The sequence below is a fragment of the Babylonia areolata genome, chromosome 12 (assembly GCF_041734735.1).
Source record: "Babylonia areolata isolate BAREFJ2019XMU chromosome 12, ASM4173473v1, whole genome shotgun sequence".
NCBI classification, from domain to species: Eukaryota; Metazoa; Mollusca; class Gastropoda; order Neogastropoda; family Buccinidae; genus Babylonia; species Babylonia areolata.
Window position 1 is genome coordinate 9,887,244 of NC_134887.1, and position 23,473 is coordinate 9,910,716.

Here is a 23,473-nt window from a genome sequence, read left to right on the forward strand (position 1 = left end):
CATACCCTGCGTTACATTTTCAGACGTTTCCTCTGTGACGGTGACATTGTATTATTTTTTATTCATTTATTTACTTGTTTATTTATTCTATTTACTAATTATTTGGGAGTCCACATGACATGTCAAGGACTTTGGTCAGTTCTACAATCAGCATGGAATGAAAGAGACAGCTCTGTCTTTTTCACTAGTAATGGAATGACAACAACAACAATAATGATAATTGTACTTATATGGCGCTGAATCTTGCACGCTGAAATCCATGATTATGTATCCGAAGGGGGAGGGGGGTGGAGGGGGGATGTCTGGAAGAAAGATTGAATCTCAGTTGTGGGTGAACATTGACATGTCAAACACCTTCTTTTTTTTTTTTTTGTCATGAGGTTTTTTTTGTCTACAATGCTGGTTTTTGTTTGTTTGTTTGTTGTTTTGTGTGTGTGTGTGTTTTGTGTGTGGGTGTGGGTGGGGGAGAGGGGGAATGGGGATGTGCCTGATGATGTTTTTATTATTATTATTATTTTTTTTTTTTTAATGTGTATTGTTTTGTTAATGTGCGTTATCAGTATGTTCAGTTGAATTTTGAGATATGCGACTTTCGTCTGGTTTTGGATGAAAATAATTCAGTTTTGATGTGTAATGGTAAAAAAAAAAAAAGGAAAGAAAAAAAGATTTATTCAGTAGGTTACCAATTTGTGTGCAGTTGTTTTGAATTGAGTTTAAAAACTCTTTATTATTTTTGTTGTGATTGAATAGGATGTAATTGGTTGATTAAAACAAATGCATACCTGTGAATGTGAAATGATTAGTAAGGTAAGCTCTTTAGCCAGTTACTAGTAAAAATATCACATCGTGCATCCGTTCGAATGTACATGTTGAGACAATTATTATGTGACGTTGTGTTGTTGAAGGGATACTATATCCAGTTTTGTTTGGTTTAAATCGTTACCCATATCAGTTAAGATGAAACTGCCATTATCAAATTTGTTTTCTGGGTTGGAAAGTTCAGTTGTAATGAGCAGAATAACAGAAGTGCTTGCAACTGTATTATTTCTCCTGCATGAAAAGAGTAACATACAAGCGCTTAATTTTGTTATTTCTTGTGTATGGAAGAGTAATATACAAGTGCTTACTTCTGTGTCGTTTCTTGTGTATGGGAGAGTAATATACAACTGCTCGCTTATGTATTATTTCTTCTGTATGAAAGACTAACCTACAACTGCTTGCTTCTCTGTTATTTCTTCTGTATGAACAGTAATATGTAAGTGCTTACTTCTGTATTATTTCGTCTCTAAAAAAAAATCCAGTATATGTTAAATACTTTTGTTATATTAATATTTATATGACATGTAGAAAGTTTTCTTATGATTTCATTAGTGGCAGGTGTTAATTTTGGACATTTTACGGCTTTGTGAAGTGTTGCAGTTGATTGATGGCACTCCATAAGCAAGGTTTTCTGGTTCATCTTTGGTCTGATTTCACTTTTTGTTTTGACGGATAAACTTTTATTGAAAACGATTTGTGTGTTAATACAGTATCTCTTTGTAAATCTGATCCGAAACAAATCAAGTTTCTGCCACATTTTTTCCTCCTTTTTTTTTTTCTTTTTTTTGGATTGGTAAGTCCAAACCACACCTGTCCCAGAATTTCGAAAGCATGAATTAAAACAGAATTCTCACCACAAGCGCATGTATTGGATAGTTCAGAGAAGGACTGTACATAATGTGTTAAAGGATAACATGCTGTTTGAGAGTTTAGTTACCAATGCACCGAGAACAAATAGAATGGTGTGTGCTGAACTAGCTTGAAGACTGTTTCTCATAGACACACAGCCTTTTTATTGTGTTGGAAAGATGGGGAAATGACTGTACCAGGTAACTCACTGAAAAACTTGGGAGCATTAATTAGTTTCCTGATCCAAAGTGTTCATTTTACTGGGTCCGTAGAGTGCAATAATCCACTTCCTTTCTTTCCTTTTTTTTTTTCTTTTCGTTTTGAAGTGTGCCGACTAATGAGTGGAGTAGCAACTTGCATGTTTTGATCTTGTAGAACGTTGTGAACTATGCAGGAAACGACAAGTGTTGAAGCGTTCCCAAACACTAGTGATTCAGACATGACTGACGTTTTTGATCAGTGACACAATTAAAGACCTTGACATAGAATCGAGCACTGGTTGCCTGTTATTGTGTATTAAGTTTGTGCTGTTCATGTGTGGTTTGCATTCATGCACAAATACACACGCATGCAATTGTATATAACGACTTTTGCTTCTTTTTTTTTTTCAATGAAGAAGACATAGACATGACACACACAAAGATGCATTCAGGCACACATACATAACGTTCATTTTTCTTCTTTTTTTTTTTAATAAAGAATAAGACACATACATGATTTGCTTTCACAAAATAGACAAATAAAATGAATTTGTATTCCTGAGTTATATGATTTCATCTTGATTTTAAGTCAAAGAGTTCAATGTTGCATGCCACAAGTTCCCAAAAAATCCACAAAAAGTCCTTCCTTTCCCTCCAGATCTGAAAAATCTTTAAAAACATTGGTCCAGTATTCCCTCACTAAATGTACTGTTCTTAACCAATTCATGAAAAAAAACAACCCAGAAAGGCAGGCACTCGCATAAAAAAAAAAAGTAAACCAGGCAAAACTGTCAGCCACAAAATCAACACAATATGCCTTTTTTTTTTTTTTTTTTTTTTAACCACATGAAATTATCTTTTTATACAGAGCAAACAAAAAAGTTAAGTTCCCAAGTCAGACGAAAACATCTTTTTGTACAAAATGAGGCCTCCCCCCACCCCCATCCCACCCCAGCCCCCACCACTCCCCTCTCCTCCCACAGACCAGAAAAATATTCCCTTTCATTCTAGCTTGGTCCCTTCTTGCTCACTTTCCCAGGATGGTTATCCCCCATCGGCCGTATCATCCTGACGTGGGTGTCAATATTGAGCCTGAATATCACACAACACGTCTATCTCAGGGCTATGAGAGACTCACATTCAATCACCACAAACATCATTTAAGCCCAATATATAATCAAAACAAACAAACAAACAAAAAAATGCCCCTGCCGATGTGTGAGAAAAGTTTCAAGGAGGTGTCAGAGCATGTGAACAAATCCAAAAACACTGCACCACATCTACTGTTAAAAAAAAAACCAAAAAAAAAAACCCGGCAGAAGCCTGACCTTCGCATAAACCCAACACGTTGATCAGGACTGGTGTTAGGATAGTAGGCTAAAACAAAACAAAAAAAATCGCTAAGGATTCATACCCTGTTCAAAAAAACATTAAAAGAGGGCGCTAGTCAGGGATGCACAGGGGAGGTAACCTACTTCGGGAGGTTATCAGCCGTAGCTACTTTCGTTTTCTCTGCACAGGTGGGTAGTAGTTTGCACAGGACAGGAATCAGACCCCTGCCGGAGTCTGCACTAGTGGGTCACGGTAAGTACGTTACTTAAACGTAATTTTAGGAAGAAAATTTCCTTTTCCCCCGTTCCCATGCGTCACATCCTTGGACAAAAATGGACCCACTTTGTTTCGAGAGATGATAATACACTTGGGGGGGGGGGGGGGGGGGGGGGGGTGTTGTAAAACCATTTTGCTGAAACCCTGGCTGTGTGAGACGCACAGCCGACAGAACTGGAGATGGTCTGGGGAACAGTTTTGTCTGGTGCCCCAGAGCAGCTTTCCATGGAGTTAAAGGGAGAAAGAAGAAGAAGAAGCAGAAAACGATGATGATTACATGCTGGGTTATATTCCTGTTTCCAAAACTCCCCACAGTTTTGACATGGATCATGAGACGTGTCATGAACAAAAGTATTGATCCTCAACCATGTACATGTACAGGTTCAGGCGGTCACAGCACTAAACAGGTCTGCAGAAGTTGATCTGGAAGATTGGGAGAGAGAGAAAAAAATCCCCACCCTTATATCCCCCACGCAATACTGGGATTTGAATCCTGGATGTCACAGCAGACCTGTGCACCCCTCAACTAACCTTTTCAGTACTGTCCCAAACAGTCTTCAGTATTTTTCACTGGCTGTCAGTAATTTATCATATTCGATCAATACTGACCATTGCTTGCTCTCTCTCTCCCCATCCTCCCTCCCACTCTCTTATAAAAGAAAAATGCTTGGTGTTATTTCAGTGCACCGATCACCTGGCCAATGTGGTCTTCTGAACACACCTGGATTTGAACCCTGGATGTTACAGACAGTGGTGGTAGTTCTGTGTATTGACCACCTGGCCAATGTGGTCTTCTGAACACAGGATTTGAACCCTGGTAGTTCTGTGTACTGACCACCTGGCCAACGTGGTCTTCTGAACACATTGGGATTTGAACCCTGGATGTTACAGACAGTGGTGGTAGTTCTGTGTATTGACCACCTGGCCTACGTGGTCTTCTGAACACATTGGGATTTGAACCCTGGATGTTACAGACAGTGGTGGTAGTTCTGTGTATTGACCACCTGGCCAATGTGGTCTTCTGAACACACCTGGATTTGAACCCTGGATGTTACAGACAGTGGTGGTAGTTCTGTGTACTGACCACCTGGCCAATGTGGTCTTCTGAACACACCTGGATTTGAACCCTGGATGTTACAGACAGTGGTGGTAGTTCAGTGCACCGACCACCTGGCCAACAGGGTCTTCTGAACACATCGGGATTTGAACACTGGATGTTACAGACAGTGGCGGTAGTTCTGTGTACTGACCACCTGGCCAACAGGGTCTTCTGAACACATCGGGATTTGAACACTGGATGTTACAGACAGTGGCGGTAGTTCTGTGTACTGACCACCTGGCCAACGTGGTCTTCTGAACACACCTGGATTTGAACCCTGGATGTTACAGACAGTGGTGGTAGTTCTGTGTAATGACCACCTGGCCAACGTGGTCTTCTGAACACACCTGGATTTGAACCCTGGATGTTACAGACAGTGGTGGTAGTTCTGTGTACTGACCACCTGGCCAATGTGGTCTTCTGAACACATCGGGATTTGAACCCTGGATGTTACAGACAGTGATGGTAGTTCTGTGTACTGACCACCTGGCCAACGTGGTCTTCTGAACACACCTGGATTTGAACCCTGGATGTTACAGACAGTGGTGGTCGTTCTGTGTATTGACCACCTGGCCAACGTGGTCTTCTGAACACACACACAGAAACTGAAGAGCAGGTTTGGGGGATGAAACAACGAAAGGTTAAATGGGGATCAAACACAGAAACCGACACAGTCTTTGTCTCAAACCAATGGTGACGCTGACACGCAGTTTCATCAATCGTTAACTCACTCCGGACGAATAGTTCTCTCCCTTGCTTATCCCTACAGACGACCCATTTGTTAGGGTTAGGAAAAAAATCACAAAAAATACAAAACATAAAGTAACTGAATGAAACTCACTGTACTTGACCCACTGATCCCTCTCCTCATGTCGTGTGAACACCCACCCCACCTCCCTCTTCACTGCTCTCAGAAGCTGAGTCACTATCAGTTAACTTCTTGCTAGTAGCTTTCTTGACTGCAGATACTTTAATCAACGTCTTCATCATCATCGTCGATGTCAAAACCTTCAGTTTGAAGCATTTCAATCACTTCAGCAGCGGTAAAAGCCGCTGTCGTGATCTGGTTTCCTCCAAAAATTTCCACTTGTATCGCCTGCGACGCCATTTTCGACAAGTATGCAGATTAGCTTGTCGTGTGGGTTCCTGAACTCGCTGTGGAGTGTGTTGTTACAAAATCTCATGAAGAAACTTTCCAATTGACCCTTGACACATTCGCAATGCCCAGTGTAGCTGCGATTGTTATGCTACCCCATGAGGAAAACGTGGAAAAACTTGTAATTGTCGAAACTGCTATAGTGTTCTGTTGTCCGGAACGCTACCTTATGTCAGGAATGCTATAGCGTTCCATCGTCCGGAGTGAGTTAACCTGGACAGCTATTGCAGTTTTCTCTTTCGTGAAAAAAATAATACAATTGTTGATAAAAAAACAACTGTAAAAAAAAAAAAAAAAAATTGTTACAGTACCTAACAGAACGGATACTCCAACAACAAGAGTTAAATCTACACTGGACTTTCTTCTTTCTTTTTTTTTTTTTCTCTCTTTTTTCTTTTTTTTGAACAGTCTTTACAAAAATACATGAATCTATTCCAGGGGAGACTGGCGCACTTCATACAGTTATCAGATCATAGAAAACTACCAGCCCACAATGCTGCAACTGCTTATTTCCAGTTACATTTAAAAGAAAAAAAAAACATAAAAAGATTTATTCATTATCTTTTTAAATAAAAATAATTATCATCAAAGTTATTCAGCAGTTGAATCCGACCTATTTCATTGACATAAATATCAAGGATCAAGACAGGATAAGAAATTTAATAAAAATGAGAAAAATGGGAGAATCAAGTTTGTTGTTCATAAGCACTATCGCCCGTCAGAATTGCTGATCTTTTTTGGCAAAGGTATTTTTAAATTTTTTATTTATTTATTATTTTTTAATAGTCTTTGATAGTTTTTTGTTGTTGTCAAGACTGAACTGATACATTGTTCCTTTTTTCTTTTTTTTTTTTAGTGATGGGGGCTGGGGGTGGGGGGTTATTTTTTGTTTTTGTGGCCAACATTACCTTTAATGCTGAAAATTGAACAAACTGGTGAAATAAATCAACAAAAACATATGAACTTAAAAAAAAAAAAAAAAAAAAAAAAAAAAAATCCACTAAATAACAAAGAAACAAACAGAAAAGTTACACACACACAGTCAAAGAAGACAAAATGACACACAACCAGCCAGAAAAAACAACAACAACAAAAAACAAAACAAAACTGCTGCCTCCCCATCCAAGCAAACAACACACGCGACCAACGAGAGAACAACAACAACCCCCCAAACCCCCCAAAAGCTGCTGCTTTGCTTTCCCTACAACCCTGTATTCACTCTCACTCCCCTACAATCCTCAGGCGACACCCATGACAACTCAGGCAACCCCTCCTCGATCTTATCTCCCCCTCCCCGCCGATCAGGAGTAAGTGACCTTGGTGGGGGGCAGGTGCCCCGAGTTGCCCAGCGACTTCAGGATGACACGACCCGAGGGGCGGATCATCATGTGGGTGAGACTGGTGTGGGCCAGCGAAATTCGCAGCCACGCTTCTGGCGGGAACTGCAATGCTCTGCAAAAAGAGTAAGACCGAAACTGAGGCAAGAAAATCAGGAGTCTAAACTGCAATGCTCACTGCAAAAAAAAAAAAAAAAAAAATCATGAGGCTGAATCACCTTGTATTGAGCAGACAGTACAGCAATGGGAGTTAAAAGAAGAAAAAACCCCATAAGGTTGTGACTTTTTCTGATCTTAAACACTGTATTGCGTTGTACTGAACTGTACTGTATTGCATTGCACTGTATTGTATCTTATTGTCATAGATTTTACTGCATTTAAATTGCATTGTATTGTATCATATCATTTGTTTTATATTGTATTACCTTTTATCACAACAGATTTCTCTGTGTGAAATTCAGGCTGCTCTCCCTGAGGACAGCGCGTCGCTACAACGCAGCATCACCCACTTCTTCTTTTTCATTTTTTTCTGTTTGCAAGTGTATCTATTTTGCTATCAAAGTAGATTTCTCTACTGAATTTTGTTCTGGGACAACCCTTTTGTTGCTGTTGGTTGTTTTACATGCAGTGTGTGTATTGTTTAACTCTCTCTATACGAACGGCGAAAGAGACGACGTTAACAGCGTTTCACCCCAATTACCACCATCAAAATATTGCAAGCAGAAGGCTCTTATACTGAAGAGGTGAATGTTGACAAAGAATACCACAATTCTTACGACGGAAGCTAAAGGTTGGGTCATTAAGACACCCACTGGACATCTGAGGGGTCTGTGTAGAAGAGAAGAGAGGACTGGCCGTACTGAGTGAGTTAATTGGAATATCTACAACAACTGCTGTTTCTCACCTGCAAACAAAGTATCATATAACTGGAATATCTACAACTGATGTATCACATACCTTTGGTGTGGCAGACAATTTATGTAACTCACCTACAAAGTATCATATGACTAGAATATCTACAACTACTGCAGATACTCACCTACAAACAAAGAATCATCCAACGTTGGTTTGACAGACAATGATTTCTGTTACTCACCTACAAAGTATTGTATAACTGGAATATTGACAATTACTGCAACTACTCACCTACAAAGTATCATATAGTGTTGGCGTGGCAGAAAATGATTTCTGTTACTCATCTACAAAGAAAGTATTGTATAACTGGAATATTTACAACTACTGCAGTTACTCACCTACAAAGTATCGAATAACGCACACAATGATTTCTGTTACTCACCTACAAAGTAGAGTATAACTGGAATATCTACAGCTACTGCAGTTACTAACCTACAAAGCAAAGTATCATATAACTTGAATATCTATAACTACTGCAGGTACTCACCTACAAAACAAAGCATCGTATAACTCAAATATCTACAACTACTGCAGTCACTCACCTACAAACTATCGTATAACGTTGGCGTGGCAGACAATGATTTCTGATACTCACCTACAAACAAAATATCGTTTAACAGATTTCAGCAACTACTGCAGTCACTCACCTACAAACTATTGTATAATGTTGGCGTGGCAGACAATGATTTCTGTTACTCACCTACAAACAACGTATCATATAACAGATATCTACAATACTACACTTACTCACCTACAAACAAAGTATCGTATAACGTTGGCGTGGCAGACAATGATTTCTGTTACTCACCTACAAACAACGTATCATATAACAGATATCTACAATACTACACTTACTCACCTACAAACAAAGTATCGTATAACGTTGGCGTGGCAGACAATGATTTCTGATACTCACCTACAAACAAAATATCGTTTAACAGATATCTACAATACTACACTTACTCACCTACAAACAAAGTATCGTATAACGTTGGCGTGGCAGACAATGATTTCTGTTACTCACCTACAAACAACGTATCATATAACAGATATCTACAATACTACACTTACTCACCTACAAACAAAGTATCGTATAACGTTGGTGTGGCAGACAATGATTTCTGTTACTCACCTACAAACAACGTATCATATAACAGATATCTACAACTACTACACTTACTCACCTACAAACAAAGTATCGTATAACGTTGGCGTGGCAGACAATGATTTCCACACTGTCCCCCAGCTGCTCCGGGTCAGCGCGATGAAAGTACTTGCGGAAGGCCGATTCAATGCGAGCGCTGTCTTGAAAGAACTGCTACATAGGACGCACAAACAAAAAGGGCTCCATTCGTAAAATCCAGAACACAGTCAACTCTAATAAGCGAAACACAACAAAAAAACTCTAAACAAACTCAGATAATCTATGAAAATGAAAGAAAAAAGAAAGGACACACATGCACATAAATACACATGAAATGAAAGAAAAAAGCACACAAAACACTACTAAATTAAAGAAACAAGAAAGGAATCAATTTTCAGCAAAACTGCATAAAAATGTAGTTTATGCCTTTTGTATTGAACACTACTTGTTCAAAACAATTAAAAAAAAAAAAAAAAGCAGCTTTTGACAAAATTCTATGCAAGTTTCTTTCCTTTTACACAAAGTTAAGAAATGACATTTTTTGGGGTTTTTTGGGGGGGTCTCATGTCAAAAGTGCTTGAATCTACAAATCAGCTTTTGTTGGTCTCATCCTAAATCACATGTCATCAAAAGATATTAACACATTTTGACAAACTTTGGTGTCAGAATTTCTTAATCTGAATCTGAATTTCCCTTCAAATCCATGCATCCACTCAGTCATATGTGTATGTATGCAGAGATGCCAACTGCTACAATTTCGTCGTATTTTGTTACTCTCAATCACAGTTTGTTCCAACGTTACGCCAACGTCAAAATTGTTCCGACGATTTCATTTTCAACTACATAGCATGGTCACATACTTTCCTGTCGTAACATTATCCAGACACTCTAGACCTATCGATCACGAGGCCAGGGCAGTCACTGTTAATCTAGGTCTAACGTGATGACGCTCAGCTAATCACGTGCATGTTTACATTGAAACAGCACTGAGTGGACCAATCAGCTTAATCGATTGCCTGAACAAGAGTGCAAAATGCATGCTGCACACAGGATCTCCGTTTATCGTCTCATCCACAACAGACAACTACCCAGACCACCACTCAAGGGGCAGCGAAGAAGGTGGGGACTAAAATTCCAGGTCCGAATATTGGACTCAAACCTGTGGACACTTGCTTCCATATCAGGTGCATTACCACTAGGCCACCTCTAGATATTTACACTTTTTCACAAATAAGAGTGTTACAATTTCTCTCTCTCTGAATCTGATTTCCCCCTATTTCCATACATCCTCTCATATCATCAGTCATCCTCTTAAATTCTCTCTAATTCTAAAAAAACAAAAAATAATCATTTGAAAGCATTTTTTTGTGTATCAAACAATTTAAAACATATTTCTTTTGGCTTATTCAAATGCTCGTCTACAGGTAAACAAGTGAAATAAAGATGAATGAATGGCCCATACATCCATCCTTGATTACTTTACATTTACATATCATTCTTCAAGTAAAAGGAAAACATTCAGATGAGAAAAAAAAAAAAAAATTTTTAAGACACAAAGGAAATTACAAAAATGTACATCTTTCCTTGATTTCATTGATAAAAAACAAACAAACTTGGGCTTCAGTTTCTCAAGGAGGCATTACTGCATTGGGACAAATCCATATACGCTACAACAAATGTAATCTATGTACCTATCAGAGTGGATTTCTTCTTCAGAATTTTGCCAGGGCAACACTTCTGTTACACTGAGTTCTTTTCAAGCGCACAAAGTGCATGTTACAAACTGGACCTTGGGGTTTCTCGTCTCATCTGAATGACTAGACACAAGAGTTTGATTTTCCAGTCGAACCTTGGACAAAGGGAGAGACTGGGATTCGTACCCAGATCCTCACGGACACTATAGTGGCAGATAAACATTCTAATACTGTTGCCTTCCTCCAACAAAATGTCTGGACAACAACTTACATAACTGTAAAAAAAAAAAAAAAAATGTGGACGTGTATGTGGACATGTGTGGGGTTTATTTTTTCATCTTTTAATTCATTTGATAAATCACCTCCTTTTAATGACAATTTTGATATATCCTAGTATTTTTCCTTCTGTTTCTTTTCCTTGTGTGTATAATCATTGGAAAAAAAAAAGACCAAAAAAAAGACACAAAAAAACCCCAAACCCAAACAATCCGATTGTTCGCACAGTATGAAACCCACCCAAGTTTGCTACGCTGGATTTTAGAAAAAATAACACAAAAAAAACGACGTAACTCTCATGGCAGCAGGAGAAGTGCTGCCGTTCTGGCTTGTTAGCATAATATGGAACCGCCCCATCATTACAACAACAACAAAAAAAACCCACTAAAAGACCCCCAAACTTACGTAACTCTCAGGGCGCCAGGAATAGTGCTGGGGTTCCGGTTTGATGGGAGCGCCTTCCCGCAGGACGTCGTCTCGGTCAAGGGTCAGCCCCGGGAGGAACTTGTGAATGATATCCGCTGTCTCCACAGCCCGCGCCATGGTGGACGACACCATCCGTGTGTAGTCCAGGTCAAGGTCGCACAGCCGCTGCCCCGTTATTTCTGCCTGCTTCCTGCCTTTTTAAAAAAAATTTTTAATTTATTTTTTTACATGGTAACAGGGGTAAAAAAAACAAGTGGAGGTGAGGGATCTGTAGTGTAGTGTAGTGTAATGTAGTGCAGGGAGCATGTGTGTGTTTGTGTGTGTATGTGTGTGTGTGTGTGTGTGTGTGTGTGTGTGTGTGTGTGTGTGTGTGTGAGTGTGTGAGTGGAGGGGTATTGTGGAGATAAGTATGCAGATCTGCATAACTACAAAATACAATCCAAAAAATAGGACAAGAAATAAAACAATACCCTGGACCAGAGACTGCTGAGGAAAAATCCATTCTGTATGAAATTCCTCTGCCCAAGATCAAAAGGCAAGTAGATATCTACTGATGTGTGGATCTAAATGGTTGTTCTTGGACATTATACATTATGATGAGGCCTTTGGATATAAAAAGAAAAATCCCTGAATAAATTTTGGCGACCTCCTTACATTATTATGTTCTCCTGAACTACTGATGTGATCAACATGCTGATAGTGAAATGCATAAAATGAAATTACTGAGGATGCTTCTTTTACCAACAAAATGACCACTTGGGTGAACGCTGGTTGTGTAAGACCTTCATATGGGGTGAAAAACACAGCAGCCTTTCTAATTCTATGCCTGGGTCATATTTCAGACAAAAGTTAATGTTTTAGATCAGTGAGACCCATCAAAAAATATTTTCCATAGTAACTCCTCATATTTACATATATATATATATCCCATTACATGGCAGAATATTTCTGCTCATGGCAAATCAGTTAACTTCTGTACAAAGCAGAATTCTAAATCTCCTGCTTCTTTCCACAGATACCACAAAAATCAGTGACCAATTTTTTCCTTATAACTTATATTAACCCCTAGGCTGCCTATATGATGAGATAACTCGTCATGGCAAGCATGTATGCTTCGCTGCCACAATGACGAGATAACTCGTCATCAAAATATTTGGACTTTTCCCTGCTTTGCGTTCAGTTTGTTGACAAAAATGCTGGTAGCTTTAGCTTGGGGAATCTTTCTGGATTCTATTCATAGCTAGAAACCCCATCGACATCATGAGGCAGTGTTTTATTTGAACGTTTTGGTTGGGTTACTGTCCAACTGTTTGACTGGCTCTTCTCCTCGCTCGCTCAAATAAATGTCGGACTGACGCCGTGCTCAAGACATGCAATTGTACCGAACTAAATCAACCAATACTGCTTTCTTTTGCTGATGCTCAGAAAGAATTGAAGCGTAAACTCAAAGAAGACAGTGATGAACATTTATAGGACGATTTAATAGAAAATAAAGGGAGCAATCAAGAGAGTGGCCAAGATACAACTATCAGTGAGTGATGCCGGCTGTGCAAACCTTAGCAGATGACAGAAAGTGACAATTATTAGCAGGACAGTGTGAGCAATATTCTTGGAACTCAGCCAACACGGTCTGATGAGAACTGGAAAAAGTGACCGTGTGAGAGGGGTGAAGAGGAGGGGGATGGAGACTGAGGGGGCGTGGCCTCTCATCCACATTATCACTTGGAGAAGTCACAATGCATTGTATATGTATCTCTTTTGAATTTTTTTAATTTTTATTGTGGTTGTTCTAGTATGATTTTGTGTATGCAGATATCCATTTGTCCAGAAAATATGATATTTTAGTGCAAATTACCTGACTAATGTTAGAAATGAACAAGTTGAAAATGTGACAAAAAACAAAACACTGACTTCAAAACAACACCATGTCACTAAAAATATATAAAATGGGAAAACATCATGTATTTTGTGTTCTTTATTCATTTAACTTTCAGAAAATATATACTTTTATGGGTCTTTCTCCAATAACAAAGAGCACAGAATTTTTTGAAAATTTATACCCGTTTTTTGTGAAAAAACCCTGGCAAATAGATTTCACTTAAATCTTATTTTCCTGGCAGAGAAAGGGTTAAGATCTTTTCATTCTGAGTGATATTAGATGTGTGCTAGTGAGTGCTAGTGTGTATGTGTGTGTGTGTGTGTGTGTGTGCATGCGTGCATGTATGCGTGTGTGCATGTATGTGTGCATGCATGTCTGCAATGTGTGAGTGTGTGTGTGCGTGTATACATGTAAGTGAGACCAGTACCCAAGTCGGTCAGAATGCGCTCCATGTCAGTGGTGGCCGTGTCCACGTACTGCCCATGACGGATCAGGATCAGGTGCCGTGTGGCCTTGGTGGTTTGCTTCTTGACCTCTTCCTTGTACTGCTGCTGGCTCTCCTCTGTGTCCTTGGGCGGCCTCACCAGTGACTTGGGATCTCGCCTAGTAAAAATGAAACAAACAAAAATGAAACGAACAACTCTCAACCTAAAAACTAAAAACTGTGCAAGCGAAGTCAAAGGTAACTGGACCAAGCACCTACTGAGCAAGCGAGGGTCTCAAGTTCAAGTGTCATGAACATGAACTGCAATTTTTTATTCTCATCTTCCCCCCCCCCCCCCCGACCCCTCAGCTACACCCTGAGTAGTGGTTTGCATGTCAGTTGTATGGATGAGATTGAGAGATGGTAAACTGAGATCCCATGTACACCATTTCACACAACAGAACCCATGAATGTTCTAAGCATCTGGAAAAATTCTGTATATATATATTTTTATTACTAATAACTTAATGAATTGATAATTCATGGGACGGGCGCAATAGCCGAGTGGTTAAAGCATTGGACTGTCAATCTGAAGGTCCCGGGTTCGAATCACGGTGACGGCGCCTGGTGGGTAAAGGGTGGAGATTTTTACGATCTCCCAGGTCAACATATATATAGACCTGCTAGTGCCTGAACCCCCTTCGTATGTATATGCAAGCAGAAGATCAAATACACACATTAAAGATCCTGTAATCCATGCCAGCGTTCGGTGGGTTATGGAAACAAGAACATACCCAGCATGCACACCCCCGAAAACGGAGTATGGCTGCCTACATGGCGGGGTAAAAACAGTCATACACGTAAAAGCCCACTCGTGTGCATACGAGTGAACATAAGAGTTGCTGCCCACGAATGCAGAAGAAGATAATTCATGCTGGTGACAAAAAAACAGAACAAAAAAAAATGGTGGGGGCAGGGAGGGGGGAAGCACACACAAAAAAAACACCCTGTACTGACATTCTCACATAGAAATGTATTGTGACAAAAATTTGAAGTCCTACATAACTGCTGCACAAATTAAAACAAAAACAAAAACCAACCCAACTATAACAAAAAGAGTGAATTGTCTCATACATTCCAACGGATTTTAACTGCAGTCTCTTGTCAATCAGTGCCCAAAAAAACAAAAAACCCCAACAATTTATTAATAAATCAAATTCACTTATAATTTCTATTACTTTGGTGTTTGATATAATTTATAAAACTTTAAAAATCCATTTTAAAAGACAGTAATTTTTAGTAGCTTACCAAAGTTTTATTCTCTTGAAGTTGAAAAAAAGTAATAAAAATGGCCTTTAAAAATCTATACAGCCACACTCGAAAACAATAATATAGATACAACTTAAATGACTAGTTCTCAATAATACAAAGATTATAAATGTATTATTTCCAATATTCCACAGTTTTCAGATGACACAACTGATAGCCCTGTATGTTAGTGCTATAACTGTAAATAAAAATGTATAGTTCTTCTTCTTCTTTGCAGTGACGCCTCCGTAAGAGACCGAAACTGAAACTGAAACTTCTTCCTTCAGCCAGTTCAGATGAACACCTTCATCTTGTTGAAAATTCCTTCACACTTAAAATTAAATATTTTTGTTCCGTCATAACCTTACGAACTGAACATTTCTCGCAATTCCCATTCACTCAACATACTTATCCCAGTTCTCGTCCCACTTGATGCCACTCTTTGGGCTGCTGAGAGTGTGCCATTTGTCTGCGGAGGAAAACACATCCCCTTGCCCTGCCTCCGCGTGCGCAACTTTGGGGTCTTTGAGTTTCTCATACAGCACCAGCCCCACAACTACCGTAGACGTGGTTATAATCCCGACGCGTTGCTTTTTGTACAAATCGGTGCAATGTCCTCCACACCATGACTAGAAAGGCTCTTGCTTACTTTGGCTGAATTGATACAATAATATATATTGATGTTCTTTCACTTTCGGCTTTTTCCGCACACTCGTGGTTGCCTTGAAACTTGACCACTATTTCTGCTTTTACACAAACTGAAGAGCTGGGGGAGCAGTTATTATTCAAAGAGAAATGCGTCTTCTTACAGAAATCATCTTATTTTATCTATTTTCATCTATCTATTTATTTTAAGAGGGGCATCGCAACACTACACCTGCTTCAAAAGAAATAAATGTATCAATAAGGGAGCAAATGCCTGACCTGCTCATAACCCAGCTCACTTCAGCGTCTACAAAATCCTTGTATATCATAAAAAAGCCTTTTATATCATGTGAATGGCTTACTGGGAAGTACATAATTATAGAAATCAGTGCAAAGTTGCGGCCATGTTGGTCTTACAAGGTCAGAGTTCAAGGTCACGGCCGATCATCGTTGAAAATAATTATTGTTTTGCTCAAGCGAACGGTATAGTTCATACAAATTCCTATAATATTTTCTTTTAAGTAAATAGTAAATTTAGTCAAAACTACAACAGTTTCAATGTATGGGGTTATCATATCTATTTTTGAGATGATGTAAGCGATGTTTAATTTGCTGCGTTCAGGGCGCTCTGCACCGACGGGCTGCGTTCAGGGGAAGGTCCGCACTCCCTCTTCTGTCCATCAGATCATTCTTATACAGTCATCGATGAGCATGTAAATACTTTCTTTGATGTTTGCTGCTGTACCATCTTAAGTAGTTTCTGATTTGCTAATGATATTGTCTGCCATATCAATAGGCCCTTTACATACACACACACACACACACACACACACACACACACACACACACATGCACCCCCCACCCCCATCTGTGTGTGTGTGTGTGTGTGTGTGTGTGTGCATACATACATGTAGTGTTTATATGCACTTTGGAGTATCTATAGGTGCTTACAAAAACTTATAATATTGTTTAGAAAGAAAAACCCTAAATTAACATTTTGATAACAAAATCTAGCACCCTGTATAAGCCTGTCACTTGAATTTTCTCTGAAACATCGAATACACAGATGCTGACTGAAATATACATGTATAAGGTTGTTTATTAGCATTGTGTCGTGACAAAACGTATCACAGAATCAACTTACAATTAAGGGATGTTGCCTCCTCTAATCTTCTAATCACAGAATATTGTACGTAGGGGGAATATAGTTTCAAGAAATGCTTATTGCTGAAGTGATATCTGCCGTCTAAAATGTACGGGTGTGGACAAAATTGTCTGACTGACCTAGGGGTACAGAGATCACCATGTCTCTGATCGCCGGAACAGCACCATGAAAAAGGTTAGTGCTACCGGAGATTAGAAAAGAGAGATAAACCACTCGCGGCAGGCCCCTTCTTACTGTCTATAACAGTGCTGAAGCCGTTTTGGGGCACACACGCAGTGCGGAAGGGTGGCGGTAAATCACCCTCTCCTTCCCCACCCGAAGGAAACTGGTCGGTTCGATGGTTCAGCTGCAGTAAAGCGAAAGTTAAGTTACGCCTGGAATTTCGCACGTGTAGTAAGATTCGCTGTATACAATGAAAACCGATTCATTTTTGCTTTGGTTTTTAGCACGTTTGCATCTGCTTGAATGTAGATAATATAAAAAGAAAATAAAGCAGCTCCCCCCACCACCAACTTCCCCCCCCCCCCCCCCCCCCCCCCCCCCCCAGCGCAATGTTGCACATGAGAGAGACAGTTATAAATTATTGAACTGCATTTTCGTAACGCTACTTTTTCTTCACACTTTCTGGTTTACATCACCATTTCTTCAACAACAACAACAACAACAACAACAACAAAAAAATCAAAACATAAAACACATATTCAGCTCTGTCTCTCTTCTAACATCTGTCTATACATACATACATGAATACATACATACATAATTTCATATAGATCTATCAGTATGTAAATCTAAATCTATCTATATGTACATAATCATATATATAATTCAAATATATACGAACGCTTCATGTTGCCCGAGCAGACCGTTGTATTGTGCTCTATCTCTCTCTCTAAGTCTCTGTCTCTGTCTCTCTCTCTCTCGGGAGTTTTACATGGCTGTTAAAAGCATCTACGATTCTGTACTTGTATGTGTTCGTGACAAAGGTATTTATTCAGACTTTTTTCAGTGTCCAAGAGGGGTTAAACAAGGTTGTATGCCAAGCACACAGCTGTTTTCCTTTTTCATCGGTGAATTGGCAGTGGAGTTATCAAAGAAGGGGAGACATGGAATACAAATGATACCTGGCGCAACAGATTTGCTCTTAATGCTATTTGCTGATGATGTTGTTCTCTTGTCTGACACACCCATAGGGTTACAAAATCAATTAAATGCCCTTAAGCAAGAAACAGACAGACTACAACAAACAGTGAATCTCGTTAAGACCAATATTATAGTTTTCCGCAATGGAGGTCATCTTTCGACTCGTGAAAAATGGTGCTGTGGTGATAGGGAAATAAAAGTAACCAATACATATAAATATTTAGGAATGTTATTCACAACAAAATTGAGTTTGACATCTGCGTGGGATGAAGCAAACAGAAAAGGGAAAAAAGGTGTAATCCAAATTATAAAATCACTCAGGAGACTGCGTTCGACTGACGCTTTCCTTTCGTTTGGGCGGGGCAAAGGCAGCTCATGAATAATGAATGCATGCCGCGGCGCAGGCTGCCTGGCTTCAGCAATTTCTGCAAGTGGTTTATCTCTCTTTTCTAATCTCCGGTGCTACCAACCTGACACCTCATCATATTCTTCACCGCCAGGCGTTAGTTACTTTCATGGCTGGTACTGCAGGTCTACTGGTTCATGGGCTAGACACTCATTCTTTCTGATCCACATCGTGGATTTTCCAAACCCTTCACCAGTCCGAGGAAACGGAACAAACCTACCCACAACTGAACTGAAAATCTGTGTACGTCCTTTTCCCCACTACTCGCCCACTCCACTTCATAAACTGAGTAAAAAAAAAAATAAAAAAAAAATAAAATAAAATAAAATAAAAAAAAGAAGAAGAAGGAAAAAAAAAGGTGAAATACATAATGCGATTACGGCCCTCTCAATACAGTCTTATGAATAAGTCCCAGAATTCAGGATACTAAAACAGGACATTACCAAGTTAAATCCTAGGAGCCGGGCGTAAAATTACACAGTGGTTTGGTGTTGAAGTCGAGAAGATCGAGCTGTGCACCTTACGAACCTGCGTTTTAGCAGTTTCCAGTGAGAAAGCCTATTTACGGAGTGCGACCCCACTAGAGGTCACAAGGCTGTCTGAAAGTTCACAGAAAACATGGCAGCTGCCGGGTTGAGTGTGATTAGAGGGTGTATTTTGAACGATGCCTTGTTGTTGAGAGCTGCGAAACGTAAGTCAAACATTGCATGAGGTTGTATTCAGATCCGCAGAATGTCAAATGAAGTGAGATAATGTCAATATCGATCCGTGATTATTCACATTAATATTTTGCTTCTGTGTTCATGCTTTCTTCAGTTCTTGCGCATACAGTGATACACACTCAGAAAACTCTCACTCTCTCTCGCTCTCTCTGAAATCACACTGCATAAGCAGAGTCTAACCAGAGAGTGTAGAAGGCTAAGTTTAGTGCCTCTGGTCTAACGGAAGAATACACACACACACACACACACACACACACACACTGAATATATTTTACACTAACACCTTCTGATAGCCAAGACGCTTACTCAAAATGCACACACACCCCATCCCCACCCTCTCCCACACATACATGCACACACACACACACACACACACACACACACACACACACACACACACACACACACACACGCATGTACACACACACACACACACACACAGAGTCAGTAGTTGTGGTCTTCAGTTTTATGTCTGTACTTTCCAGTTCCACTCCAACTGGTGTTAGACAAATGAAAGTGAAAAATATTTAAAGTAAAACAAAGTGAAATATATATGGGGGATGAGGGGCTAGGGGAGCAAGCCAAAGGGCGGAGAGAGGTGTGACTGTGTGTGTCTTTGTGTGCTTGTGTATCACCATGTGTGCATTTGTGCATGTGTTTGTGTGTATGTGTACCTTCACACATGTTTCTGTGAGCATAAAAATTATGAACGATTGAAAAAAAAAAAAGACGAAAAAGTCCAACCAACCATGAGAATCGTGTACAGACACACATGTGCTCAGACAGTGAGGCATACATGTATATCTAGGTGTACTAATATAATGTTCTATACACACACACACACATACACACACACACACAACCACACACACACACACACACACACACACACACACACACACACACACACACACACACACACACACACACTTTTTCTCTCTTTCTCTCTCACCTTCTCTCTCACTCTCTTCATTTCACATGTTCACTGCTGATTTCATTAATAAAGTCAGTCATTCACTCATTGATATTGTCATTGTCTCTCCATATTGCTCGCATGCACGTGCGTGTGCACGTGCGCGCACGCGCGCATGCACACATTCACACACACACGCTCTCCTCATTGTTTGTGGTGTCAGTTTATGATTTGACCCATGAGTAATATTTATTTGGATTGTTCATGAATTTGTTTTCTTGTTGATTAAGGGGATGGGGTATAATGAATGGCACTCCTTGTAGTTTCTTGGGAGAGGGGAGGAAAGGGTAAAAGTGGGGAAGTGAATATTATTATTAAATACCATTGCCCTCCACCTTACTCTGTGTTTTTAGCATTACTGAAGAATTAAAACTCAGTGTTCAGGTTTCCTCCACAAGTTATACTTATAGTTACATTCTCACACAGATTGTGTTAATGATGTTTTATAAACAACCATGTGATTTTTCTGTCTTAGTTGATTATAATAGATACTTTGTATTTTAAATTTATTTGTATTTCTTACTGACAGGCTGTCAATAGTGCATGATGTGTTATTTATTTTCAGAGCAATGCACTCTGGTGCAGAGAGCAACACTAATGAAACTCAGACCTCCACCGAATTATGAAGGTGAGTTAAATGGTTGTTGGATGGACTGCATGGAATGATGGATGAATATTGTTTGCAGACTTTCTGGCTGACATTTTGTCCGTGTAGTTTTTATTTCTTTCATGTTAAGTTTTGTTTTGAATCTAATGCCATGGTGACTTTGAGCAATTTGTATACAACAGTAAAAAAAAAGAAAAAAAAGAAAAAAAAAAAAAAGCCCCCCCCCCCAAAAAAAAGAGCCATGATTTCATGCAGTATTAAACAATGATATTAATGATAAATGACAGCACATTACTATTGATATGATAATGATTATTATTATCAATGTCATTGTTGTTATTATTATCAATATAACAATTATAATAATTATTATTATTGGATAATAATGATAATATTAACAATGATGATGATAATAACAATGATATTGATAATAGTAATGCTAGTGTGCATGAATATTGTGCCTGCCCATCAGTGTCCAGCATGTTTAACAATATGTACAGTATTTATGAAAAAGATACAGGACCCTTAGGAATTGAAAATTACCTAAAAAAACAACAACAAAAAACAAAAAACCCCAAAAAAACCCCAAAAGACAACCAATCTTACCAGAAATTCAATATTACTTTCATGTTCTATATATATAATATGTACTTCATTTACATTTGGTGTATACATGTATACATGTAGCAAAACATGATAGTTACACAGTGAAGGTTAATTAATTAACCTTGGCTTTTATCCACTCACAAGAAGCAGAGCCCTGAGAGCGTATATATATAATAATATATACATGTACTTTGCTTCTGCTGTCCTCTTCTGCTGTCCTCCCAGGCGTGGAGTACCCAGAGAGGCGCAAGCTGAGGTTCTTTGACAAGGTGCCCCAGTTGCCGGCCCAGCAGAGACCTCCCAAGATGATGAAGGACCTGTACCTGATGAGGGGGCCGGAGCCCATCCACACTGAGCTGCAGTACGGGCAGTTTGGCATCCAGGTGAGGAAACAGGAGACTTAACGAAGGTGGCAGAATACCCCCAAAATCAGAGTGGCTGCCAACATGGCAGGGTAAAAACGGTCATACACGTAAAAGCCCACTCGTGTACATACTAGTGAACGTTGGAGTTGCAGCTCTAGAACGAAGAAGAAGAAGAAGGTGGCAGAATGGTTAAGACGTTTAGCTGCCAATACAGAGTGAGGATGTGGGTTCAAATCCCGCTCTCGCCCATTCTCCCAAGTTTGACAGAAAAATCTTTCGGATGAGACGATAAACTGAAGTTCGGTGTGCACTTGGTGCACTGAAAAAGAATCCATGACAACAAGAGTGTTGTCCTCTGGCAAAATTCTATAGAAGAAATCCACACGGATAGGTACACAAACATAATCATATGTATGCACTCAAGGCTTGACTAAGTGCGTTGGGTTGTGCTGCTGGTCAGGCATCTGCTCACAGATATAGTGTAGCGTATTTATGGATATGCCCGAACGCAGTGATGCCTCCTTCTGAAACTGAAATCTGAAACTCAGAAGTTAGGTCAACCACACACTTTGACTTATTACTTGTGAGTGCAGTATGGGCAGTTTAGCATCCAGTTGAGGAAACAGTACAGAACTTGCGATCAGCTCAGAAGTTAGGTCAACCACACACTTTGACTTATTACTTATGAGTGCAGTATGATGGGAAGTTTGACATCCAGGGAAGGAAAAGGTACAGAATTGGGGATCATCTCAGAAGTCAAGTCAGCCACACACTTTGACCTTAACACTTGTGGCTGCAGTATGGGGAGTTTGGTGTCCAGGTGAGGATACAGGGAGAGAACTTACGATCATCTCAGTAGTTAGGTCAACCACACGCTTTGACTTTAACACTTGTGGTGGGCTTGTACATACACTCACATGCACAGTATACATAGTATGCATGTGTACACACTCACACACACACGTGTGGTCCTAACTTCAGGCCACCATTGATGCATATATCACCAAACATTTTCTGTGACTCATCTGCTGCCAGGCAATGGGTGGGGGCTCCCTGCGCTGGGGCCACCTGGAGATGATCCGTCTCACCATCAACCGCAAGATGGACGAATCGCGGATGTTCGCTGTCTGGCGCGTGGACCAACCCTGGAAGAGCATCACCAAGAAGGGTCAAGGCCACCGCATGGGCGGGGGCAAGGGCAACATCGACCACTACGTGGTCCCCTTACGCGCAGGGCGGATCATCGTGGAGATGGGAGGGCACTGCGAGTTTGAGGAGGTGGAGAAGATCCTGAAGCAGGTGGCGCGAATCCTGCCCTTCAGGGCGCGGGTGGTGACGCGCCAGATGATGGCGGAGGAGGAGGAGGAGGCGGCCCGGCTGGAGGAGAAGAACGTGAACCCCTTCAGCTTCCGCCACTGCGCCCACCACAACATGCTGGGCTGCCAGAAGTGGCTCAGCCCCTACGACTACAAGTGGCACGGCAAGTATCACTGATGATGATCACACACAGAGACAGACAGAGAGAGAGAGCAGGAGAGTGTTGTGGTAGACTGACTGCAGGATCGTCGTGAACAATCTGATGGCAAGCATCATTGATCACAGTGAGCTCTAGAGAGAGAGAGAGAGAGAGAGAGAGTGCAGGAGGAGAGTGTTGTTATAAACTGTCTGCAGCATTGTTGTGAGCAATCTGATTGGAAGCGTCATTGA

The 23,473-nt window shown here is 40.1% G+C and overlaps 2 protein-coding genes across 2 annotated transcripts in view; one reads left to right on the forward strand and one right to left on the reverse strand.

The window, feature by feature from the left end:
* Window positions 1-2,336: 2,336 nt before the first annotated feature.
* LOC143288278 (serine/threonine-protein phosphatase PGAM5, mitochondrial-like) lies at window positions 2,337-17,085 on the reverse strand. Its single transcript, XM_076596626.1, has 6 exons — window positions 17,064-17,085; window positions 15,543-15,750; window positions 13,830-14,005; window positions 11,503-11,717; window positions 9,168-9,301; window positions 2,337-7,183 (listed from the first exon to the last, which is right to left on the reverse strand). Exons 1-6 carry the CDS (start codon window positions 17,083-17,085, stop codon window positions 7,033-7,035), a joined length of 906 nt encoding a protein of 301 aa, XP_076452741.1. The 3' UTR covers window positions 2,337-7,032.
* A 2,004-nt stretch (window positions 17,086-19,089) lies between these two features.
* Window positions 19,090-23,473, forward strand: part of LOC143288051 (large ribosomal subunit protein uL16m-like) — a 5,951-nt gene continuing 1,567 nt past the window's right edge. The window contains exons 1-4 of the mRNA XM_076596316.1: window positions 19,090-19,184; window positions 20,754-20,816; window positions 21,627-21,784; window positions 22,802-23,473. The exon at window positions 22,802-23,473 is cut by the window's right edge and continues 1,567 nt beyond it. Of these exons, the coding sequence (XP_076452431.1) occupies window positions 19,112-19,184; window positions 20,754-20,816; window positions 21,627-21,784; window positions 22,802-23,260 (753 nt within the window). The 5' untranslated portion in view covers window positions 19,090-19,111 and the 3' untranslated portion in view covers window positions 23,261-23,473. The remainder of the gene's footprint in view (window positions 19,185-20,753; window positions 20,817-21,626; window positions 21,785-22,801) is intronic.

What these genes read in the sequence shown, in the direction of transcription:
- LOC143288278 (XM_076596626.1), bottom strand. Translation starts at nt 17,085, where the DNA reads ATGGTGATCTCTGTACCCCTAG. An exon ending in TGGGACGAGAACTGGGATAA is followed by an intron (nt 14,006 to 15,542) that starts GTATGTTGAGTG and finishes CATTTTTACTAG; the next exon opens with GCGAGATCCCAAGTCACTGG. An exon ending in GCGCATTCTGACCGACTTGG is followed by an intron (nt 11,718 to 13,829) that starts GTACTGGTCTCA and finishes TTTTTTAAAAAG; the next exon opens with GCAGGAAGCAGGCAGAAATA.